A 10,789-nucleotide genomic window follows, 5' to 3' on the forward strand; every position below is an offset into this window, starting at 1 on the left:
TAATGCTTTGCTATCCATAAACACACAAAGCAGTAATATTTTATAAACCTTCCTCCTGTAGGCCTGTGAACAATACAACTATCTTGAGATCAATGCAGATTTCCCAATAAAAGTTTTTGTAGCTAATTGCATCTAAAATTCTGGCTATATTGGCCTACTTGAAAGTTTCCTTCATTCCTATAGCAAAAAATAAAGGAATTAGTAGTAAATTACATTATGAATCAATATGTCCTTTGAACTTTGTTTAGATGAATTTATAAATACAGTAATTGCCAATCTGTGACATTATGTAAGATGCCAAATTCCTTCATTAAGATCGGAACATCTACATAGAAAACACATATTGTCTCTCAGAATTAAATGTTGAACAAATTGTTCATGCCAAGTTGGGTAAGTATATACAGAATGTTAAAAAAAAGTGTCTGATATTGCAACAGGAGGTGGAATTGGTCAAAACTAGAATAAATGTTTCTATAATTGTATGTTCGGAAACAAATACCTGTTGAGATATGGGCCATTTTACTTATGTTGAGTAGCCTATGAGTAGTATTCGGTGATGTAGGCTGTCTTTCTTTTGAAGTTCATTGCATATTTCTGATTTTCAGCACTCTTGACGGTTGTATCAGTCATAGCATCATCAGTCATTTGAAATTGTGCTTCCATTGCAGTAAGGTAGCCAAACGAGATTAGTGATTCCATGCAGTGTGGACAACGTAAACAGTGAAATGGAGTCTTACTATTCCACGAGGGAAATAGCAGACATGGTATTCTGCTATGGATTAGCCAATGGTAGTCAATGACAGGCCTGTATCATGTACGGTGAACATCATCCACAATGCAACATTCTATCAGAGAAACTGTTTACCAGGTTGTTCCAGTGAATTGCAGAAATGGGATTATTCGCAGCCAGGACAATGGATTGCGGTAGACTTCACACAGTTTGCATGCCAGAAATGGAGGAACGGGTGTTGCAACATGTAGAATGTGACCCTAAACAATTGTGCAAAGAATTGCAGCTGCTGAAGGTATAAATCAAGCTCTTGCGTGGTTAGTTCTGCATGAGCAGTTACTTTATCCTTACCATATCCAATGTGTGCAAGCACTTAGGCCACCAGACCACCATGCCAGATTACAATTCTGCCAGTGACTTCTACGACAGAGCACTGAAAACCCACAATTCACAGCCTGCATTTTATTTACGGATGAGGCAGGATTCACAAGACATGGGATAGTAAATTACTACAACACACAAGTGTGGGCAGATGCAAATTCTCGAGCAATCATGGAAGTGAGACATCACGATCCTTTTAGTATCAATATGTGGGCAGAAATTGTGTGAGATAGACTCCTAGGGCCATACATTTTACCTAACAGATTAACAGGTGCTGTGTAGCATCGATTCCTGTGTGATGAATTACCCATGCTTTTGGAGAATGCTGCCCTTTTAGAAAGACAGCGGATGTGGTTTATGCACGACTGGGCACAACCACATTTTCTACGCATCGTGCAACAGTACTTAACTCAAACTTTTCATGGACAATGGATTGGTCGGGGAAGTCAAGTAGCATGGCTTCCCCTTTCACCAGACTTCAATCCATTGGATTTCTGGCTATGGGGACATTGGTGTATGCCAAACCCATCGACAAAGTGCATACGTTACAAGAACGAGTGTCCAATACATGTGCCCAAATCCGAGGGCAGCCAGGTGTGATCTTAGAATTTCGTGATACTTTGAGAAAAAGAGCTGAAGCATGTATAAGAATGCATGGTAATCACATGGATCATCGACATAACAGACAGATGTTATCAGAGGACAGATTGGCAGAAATCATCACAACTCCTATTTGTGTTTATGGCATTTACCCCAAAAATATTGTACTGTTAAACTTTGTGACAATAAAGTAGTATTGTTCACTAGAATTGGCTTGTTGGACGAAGTCCATTGTCTGACATGTAAATACTCAACATAAGTAAAATGATCCATAACTTAACAGGTTTTGTTTCTGGACATACAATTATAGAAACATTTATTCTAGTTTTGACCAATCCCACCTCCTGTTGCAATATCACTTTTTTTTTAAACACCCTGTATTTTAGTGTCTTTTTCCAGGATATTCCTCTGCTGTAGCCTGAAGCCCGGTAATTCTGTCTTCTTTTACTTGAATATAAATTGTAAATATTCTTAACATAGCAAGTGGACTTCTTCACGCTGATATGCAATGTTTGCAGTTTTGAGGGCCTATTGTCAAGCCACAATTTGAAGTTTCTCCTTTACTTTCTTCAACTCATGTTTCTGGAGAAAATGACACTAGTACAGCTCATGCATTTTGTCAAGACACTCGCGATGTGCAGTACGGGAACAACGTTTCTATAGAGGGGGTAAGAATAAAAGGGAAGGTCGGACGTGTGTGTACTGAGTTCAAGGCAAAGACAAACCCATTCCCCTATAATTCCTAAGTAGACTCATCCGATCCCGTGCACAGCTCTGTAGGAAGAGTGGGGGAGTGTCTGGACATAATGCATGTGCTGTAGATCTTCACTATGAGAAACTGATCTGATTTCTGAGAGAACATTAGTATATATATTATAGTACATTTATTTTTTGTTGAAATGCTACCAATGTAGCATTTACATGATTTGATTGGTCCTGTCACACCATAGCCATTGCAAAAGACCTGATTTGCATTTGTTAGTTAAGTGCTATTTTTCAGGATATAAAACAGTATGGGGCTGACTAAAATGCGAAATTCAGAACAATATTTTCTATCAAATGGACATGATGCCATTAATTACAGTAATTATATTAGACTTGTAGGTTTTGGTATGGTTTAAACATCCATACCAAAACCTATTGCATGTTTAGTGCAATCTTTAAATGAGGTGCAACAGTGAGTGATATAGAATTTCAGAGTTGCATGCAGGCACATGCTTAAAAAATATTCTATGTCACTGTTGCATCTCGTTTAAAAGCTAGAAATGCCCATGCTAAACATGTCTGGTTATAGCCTGTTAAATAGGTTCATAGGCACAGAATATTTCTGCCATTTTCTTCTCTGTAATTATAAATAAGTGTTGTAGTAATGTTGAGAATTAAATATTTATGTTCTGAATTAGTAATGCAGTGAAACACAATAGATAAAATTAATGCAATGAACTTCAAAATTGTGTCAGTTTTAATTAATCTAATGACCTTTATTGCAGACAAAATCAGTTTTACAAAAATATATAATATAATCGATTATTGTCTTTACAAGTATAAAAACCTTGTTCTCTAACATTATTAGGGACTCCCTTAAAGACAGATAAAAAACACCAGACCCATTAAAGACTATTATTAATCAGCAAGTCTGCAAGAGCCTATAACTCTGGAAGCATGTAGAAAAAAAAAAAAGGAAGGAAATTTTGTTTTACAGATTCTTCCACCTCAGAAACGGTATTTGATACCACCAGGCTAGTATAGTTCATGAAGGTCTGCATGACTGTATCTGGAGGCATTGGTAACTAATCAACCAATCAACTAATAGGTAGCAACTTCATAGTGTAACAGTACAGTCTTAGAAAAGTGCGTCAAAACTTTTTTCCAAGACTGTACATATTGCAGCAATAGAGGCCATCTACAACTACCATATCACTACAACCACTACCACTACAGTAAATGATACAAGAACACAAATAAAGATCCTAAAACCTGTACAACAAATTTTGCTGTAGTAGATTCTTATCCATGTAGGTATTGCAGAAACAAAATGGCTGATGTGCATACTAAAAAAGGAGAAACAATACTTAACAAACCCCACGGGAATCTACAGGTAAGAAGTAAAATCCAGAATATAAAAAAAACTCAAAACTAAAAACACCTCTAAGACTTCCCAAATCTGAATTATTCATACATTTCACATTACAATTCTTCTGATCAAAACATCTCCAATATTTTCTGTTACCTTTTTGGTTGTCTTGATGGTAATGGTACAGATTATCGTGGTGTAATAACATTGGTTTGTATTCAATATTTGAATTTGACATTCCACATTTCAGTGCTAGGCAATGATAAATGATTATTATTGAAAACATTATTACATGCAATGTAATTGTGTGGGACATTTAGTTGAAAGACACTTTAATGGTTTGACCAATTTTATGTGAGACTGTTTGACCTGTGGAACATATTTGTTGTGGCCCTTTTCATTATGTTGACCCTATTAAATGTGGGACTATTTGGTTTGGGTCCTTCTTGGTCGAACATCATGTTAGTGGGGATATTTTTTGATGACCTTTTTCTTTTGGAAGAGCTGTGGGACAGAAACATGGACATTACGACAAAATGAAGAAAAGCGACTAGAAGCATTTGAAATGTGTATATGGAGCATATGAAATGAACAGACAGAATAAGAAATGAAGAAGTGAAGAGTGGGTAAAGAAAGAATGATTCTGAAACTGATCAGGAAGAGAAACAGGAATTGGTTGGATCACTAGCTGAGAAGACACTGCCTACTGGAAGGAATGGTGAGTGAGAGAAGAGTTTGGGACAGAAGAAGATATCAGATGATAGACGACATTAAGATATATGGATCATATACCAAGATGAAGGCAGAAAATAAGAAAGATTGGAAAATGCTTGGTTTGCAGTGAAAGACCTGTCCTTGGGCAGAAAACTATGAATGATTGAATGAACCTATCGTGGGCTTACAAGCAAAACACATAAAGTCAAAAATAATACCTCTGAGAAAAAGGTGTTTCGAAAGCTCATAACAAAACTGAATTCTTAAAATATTATTTTTAGTAAGTTGTTTTTCTTTGTGTGTATTTAATTTTCCAATTTTTGCTTATAAACTGGCGATATTCTGAATATGTCAAGATTATCTGCAATTGCTAAATTCTGCCTCTTCATGGGCACTACTGCTTGCCCAGATACCGCCATAGGATAGGATTAATAAAAGATGCAAAATGTACAGTGTACAATGACCCTGGCCAACTTCACAACAAACAACACCACTTAACCTACCATAAACTGGACAGAAGAAAAAACTGCAGCAAGAAGTATTAGGAAGCAATAGAGAAAATGGTGCAAGCTAGTTAAAACTCATCACTGTTGTACAGTGTTAACAATATCAGTAATACATATTGAAAAATAAATTCAAAGACTACTTATATAATATTTTTAAGGATTGGTTAAAAGAGTGAAAATGAATGTATACTATCATATGACTTGAAGTTGGAAAAAATTTAAGGTATTTAGATGAACTTCTCAATTTTGCTTAGTACATAATTGAGGACATGGCCCGAATAAGAGCGTATAATGAAAAATGGTGTTTTCAGATCAATGTGATTTACATGTTAAGGAGCTTGCTATGCTGATCGAATTCAAGTTAAGCAAATATTCAGAAACACATCCTCCTTTAAATTCATTTTGAAATAAATGTAATAAAGGAAACTGTTGAGAAACAGCATCACATCTCTGTAATAAAAAGTCTTGTGAAACTTTTTAGGCATTCTTTTTCCGACAACAATGTTAATATGGTTAACAAACTTGTAAACCTCTACAAAACTGATTTATTGAAGGACATAATATTTTTACATCAGTTATACCCCAGTTTCTTAAATCATATCTCCCCTTTGCATTTATTGTACTCAATAATTGCACACTCTAATAGAAATAGAGAATACATAACTTCAACATGTATAAATACAAATATGTTTATTTTTTACTTTTCATTCTTCTTTTATTTGTTACCATGCGTCATCAGACGTGTCTTCCGCTGCCGTTGATGCTGTTGTCATTTGTTCAAACACTGTATCATACCATGCTTTTCCTTCTTCATCCAAGAATGGGTAGGGACATCTTACGACCTTTTCCTTGGAGGGGTTAATAGGTACTGGTTTAATTTGTGGTGGATTCAAATTCTTCATCTTTAACAATTCCACTGGAGTCTTCCATACATTAAAATGAATGAAAGATGATGAGTACAAAGCTGATGCTGAAATTACGCCAGATGGACTGTACAGAAACTGTTGGTATTTATGCATCAGAAAGGTAACTCCTATGCAAACAAGAATCAAGAAAGAAATCTTATTGAATTTTAGCACCCATATCTCAAAATAATCGAAAAATGGATTGTTGATCATCTTCAGATATGTTGTTTTGACAAGTTTTAATACAACACTTACATATCGAAACAAATGATTTTCCTGCTATTTGAGTTCCTTTAGAAGTCATGTAAGATTTACCACTTTTTCTATTACTTTTCAGTTCTTCTGTTTTCCACTTGTTTTTGTCTACAGCTTTCTTTTCTCCTTTGTTTACGTGTAGCACAAGAGTCACACTCTTGAACAACCTGCTTAGACTGACTCACTAAACAAACAGGTTCCCAGTTACACTGATGTATGTGCAGCACTGTAATGAAACATGTCTCCTGTCATGTGTAATGAACCTAGAGATACAAAACTTTACTACTATGTACTGCAGACACTCTATTTACAAATTCATCAATAATTGGAAAAGGGGTGTATAGCGATAAATGCCTTATTTGTGCCATGTCCTCAATTTATGATTTGATAAGTTATATGGTGAACTTTAGGTAGAATAATAATAATTTACAATTCATGTTGGAAAATGTTCAGCTAAGCCTCGTGTTCATAACAAATATCAAAATATGATTAATTATTATTCAGTCAATATGGCTTAAGCATTGCATTACATATGAGAAAAAATATATTGATGTGTTACATCCTATTTAATCTTGATACAAACGTGTTCGCTCCTAATGGGGCATCTTCAGGTACAAATATAAGTATCATCTAAAATCAATTACAATACAAGCTTACATTTAAAACTACCTTGACTAGAATAAAGTATGACATGGTGACTATGTTATCTATATCAACATTAATTGTCCTGTCAAAATTAAAAACAAATTCATTTTAAAACAATGTGAATGTGCTTGGCCATGCTAAATAGATCCCTTGTATGGTATCTCAAATGTATTGTGTTGTCAATAAAATCATTAAAATACTAAAACTATACAAATTAAAATCTAATATTATCAAATGTGGAGCCATAAAGCATGTATAGCTAATTTCGTGGAGCAAATGGAATTTTCGTGAAATATTCAATGCCCTCGTATCTGAAAACAAACATATATCTGTGCTAGGTAAAATAGAGATTATTATACCTTCATATGACTTTTCATAATAATCTCTATTTCACCTAGCACAGATATATGTTTGTTTTCAGATACGAGGGCATTGAACATTTTACGAGAATTCCAATTGCTCCACGAAATTAGCTATACATGCTTTATGGCTCCACATTTGATAATATTAGATTTTAATTTGTATAGTTTTAGTATTTTAATGATTTTATTGACAACACAATACATTTGAGATACCATACAAGGCAGTGGCGGCTCCTGCATATTTCTTAAGAGGAGGAAAGAAGTTAACAGGACGAAATGATACCTTCTTGAATGAAACATGCTACAAATTAGCCTATATGCATACATGTAAGACCAGGTAGTGTTGGGGTTGGCCTTCCCTTCTGTATAGCAATAATCTATTCTTGTAAACTGAGTTACCTAAATTGTCCAAAATATATATGTTTTCACTTCCATTCATTGTTGAATAATTGCGCAAATTAACAATTACAAGGAAATTCACAACCTCGTAGCATTTTTCGAGCACCTACAGCATCACACGTGTTGGAAGAGACTAGCTACTAACTCGTAACCGGAACCGTTTTACGAAAATGGAAATGGGAATGGGAAATAATCTGAGGAAAGCGAGAACACTGCACCCACGTGGTCTGTGTTGCCACATGTACATTTTACAAGTTCAGTATCACATGCTTTTGAAGAATGTCAGTTCTTGTAAAGTCATACTATCATTATTGTTCAAAGCTGCCAGTGGCCGATTAATTTTTTATGTTAAAAATGATGTAGTTTGGAGTACCTACTTTCAGTTTCAAATATATTTGTACAAAACTGACAACTTGGCTGTTGCCCTGTCTAGTAAACAATGAATAGAAGTGAATTTCAGGGTCCAACTACGTAGAACTACTTCCTCTTTGTTTTACATAAACCTGACTTTAACTTTCAAATATCCACGAAAGTTTCAAACCATGAATAGTAGCCTATATAAAGTGCAATGAATAATATTTTTTATTTATAATTTAAAAAAAAAGTTTATATGATGTCTTTCATAGCATTGCGTTAAAACTGTTTTTGTTGTGTCTCCTCCTAGATGTGATAGTCTGGTTGAATGCAGCATCGTTAGGTGGCAGCGATAGCGAGCTTGCTGCACGACCAGTCAGTTTCTATTTCCCGCCCATGACTGATTCAGAGGAGGATCTCCTCCCTCTCCGTTCATTTACTTGCTTTAAAACTCTGCTTCTTTCTCTAGCTGCTACTGCGCTGTTGTCTATGTGTGTTAACTGCAGTAGAGGAGGAATGGAGTGCCTTTCCTCCACACAGACAATCTCGTATCTTTCTCACAGTTTTCTACAGCACATGAGCGTGCGTCGTTTAAAACTCGATCAACCGAGTTTTTCTTATAGCTGTGAACTTAAAAATTATCGAATCTTCCTCGAATTTCAAGGCACATATTTTATTTGGTATTTACTTTCAAAAGAAGAAAATGTGAGGATGACGTTCCTCCCTTCCCTCCCCCGAGGAACCGCCACTGATACAAGGGATCTGCTTAGCATGGCTAAGCACATTCACATTGTTTTAAAATGAATTCGTTTTTAATTTTGACAGGACAATTAATGTTGATATAGATAACATAGTCACCATGTCATACTTTATTCTAGTCAAGGTAGTTTTAAATGTAAGCTTGTATTGTAATTGATTTTAGATGATACTTATATTTGTACCTGAAGATGCCCCATTAGGGGCGAAAACGTTTGAATCAAGATTAAATAGGATGTAACACATCAATATATTTTTTCTCATATATTTTTATTTCATATGTAATGCAATGCTTAAGCCATATTGACTGAATAATAATTGATATTTTGATATTTGTTATAGAATAGTAATATTCACATGAGTGAGTCAAGTTTCTAGAGATCGGTGAATATTCATAAACTTAATTTTAAAAATGCTTATTTTTTCATTGGAGACATTTTGAAGGAACTACTAATGGTAATGAGTGACCATTTATATTTATTAAATTTTACAGACACATTAATTCCTTAAATCCATACAGGTTTACAAAAGTGATTTTCATCTCTGTGTTGAAAGGACTACAAGTGCCATAAAAATATTCCGTGTAATTCTTGTTGAGTATTACAGACTGATTATTTAGTCCTGACAGCTCAGTGACGCGAAAGAGAGGAAGTAGTAGGAGGAGTGGGGAGAGTTCCGGAGTAGAGATAAGGGCAAGCGGTCGGCACTGTACACTGTACAGCTTAATTGTACTGGAAACATACCGCTATACTGCACCCATGACATCCAATCGCTTTGAAGGCAAGCGAGTGAATAACCCAAACACTTCTTGGTGTAACTAAATGGACTCGCCTGACCAAGGCGCACATCGCCTGCATCTGTCAGGACTAAATAATCGTACTGTGCTGATTAAAAATGATGTTATAATCATATAAGTTGTAATTGTGTATATCTGTGAAAATAAAGGAAGTATAAAGCCATGCTTTGTTTAAATATCTCTAATAAAATTTTCTTCATCTCAGCCATTTATTTCACTGATTCTGTTTATAATGCACTTGGAAAAAGAATAGCTATGTTTTTCTACCCTTTGGTCTTTGAACTCATATCTACTGTAGAACCTAAATTATCCGTCATAATGAAGAGGAGGGTAGGAATAGTTAATCGTAAAAGACTGATAATCCATTCAGCTTGTTCATTCCTTATTTTTATGTTCTTTTAAAGAAATCTGCCGCTTTTTTTTTTTTCTGAACTTGATTGCCAGTATTTTTTTTTTCTGATCTCCATTCTAATTCTTCGAAGTAAAACAATGTCTGGGGATGAAGTGTCGTCATCTTTGTCCATAAACCTCATGAGGGTTTCAGCTGATTCAAGTGCAGTTGGTAGAGGAACACATGATTCAGGCATTATCTCTTCTTACCCTCAACTGTTGAAGGAGAAAAAGATGGGAAGATTGTCGGATAATCCAATGATCAGTTAATCGAGTGACAGATAATCGAAGTTTTATTGTATTTATGTGAGAGCTGGACAACCATAGTCGCCACATTAGATTTGTGTTCCAATAGTCTTGCACATAGTTTGTTTTATAAACTGAAGTGCATATAGCTAAGGAATGAAACTTACATTTTTAAAATTCTGTGATACATGTTAATTCATTCTTCATTAATGTTTGACTTAAACATTAATAGCATGGTGTAGTTCGTATGCTGCAAAGAACTAAAGATTGGGCTGTGTAAGGATTGTCTGCAGGGTGAATAGTTTCTTGATTACTTATGGTGTTTTCTTAGTGGCTTTCTTCCCTGCTCGTGAACTGGGTAATCTGGAAGGATGTGTGGAAGTTGAAATCTCATCTGTTTCAATGTAAGAGTAAAATGTTACTCAGACCTTATTGCCACTGTTAACTCTCTTTAATAAAATTTTGACTTCCTGTTTTTATTTATGAGAAGGCATTAATAGCAAAACAGCACGAAAAATTGAGATAATAAAAATTTATTGACTTAAATCGGAGAGATGTTCATTTGCCCAGTGTGAAGTTGAGCTTAGCATCTACATCTGTTAACATTCAAAGATGCCAGTATGAACATGATGAAGAGAGAAGTTATGTAATTGCACGATATTGATAAGTTATTCAC

General features: G+C 35.0%; 1 protein-coding gene across 3 annotated transcripts in view; it reads left to right on the top strand.

Annotated features, from left to right (window-relative positions):
* Positions 1-10,789, top strand: part of LOC138712014 (death domain-associated protein 6-like) — a 96,926-nt gene that overhangs the window by 61,198 nt on the left and 24,939 nt on the right. The window contains exon 11 of one of the 3 annotated variants that reach the window (XM_069843396.1): positions 3,414-7,070. The exons of the other annotated variants lie outside the window; for them this stretch is intronic. Within the exon in view, the coding sequence (XP_069699497.1) occupies positions 3,414-3,460 (47 nt within the window). The 3' untranslated portion in view covers positions 3,461-7,070. Of the gene's footprint in view, positions 1-3,413; positions 7,071-10,789 lie in introns of those variants that run through there. 3 annotated transcript variants of the gene reach the window in all.

This window comes from Periplaneta americana, chromosome 13 (assembly GCF_040183065.1).
Source record: "Periplaneta americana isolate PAMFEO1 chromosome 13, P.americana_PAMFEO1_priV1, whole genome shotgun sequence".
Taxonomy (NCBI): domain Eukaryota; kingdom Metazoa; phylum Arthropoda; class Insecta; order Blattodea; family Blattidae; genus Periplaneta; species Periplaneta americana.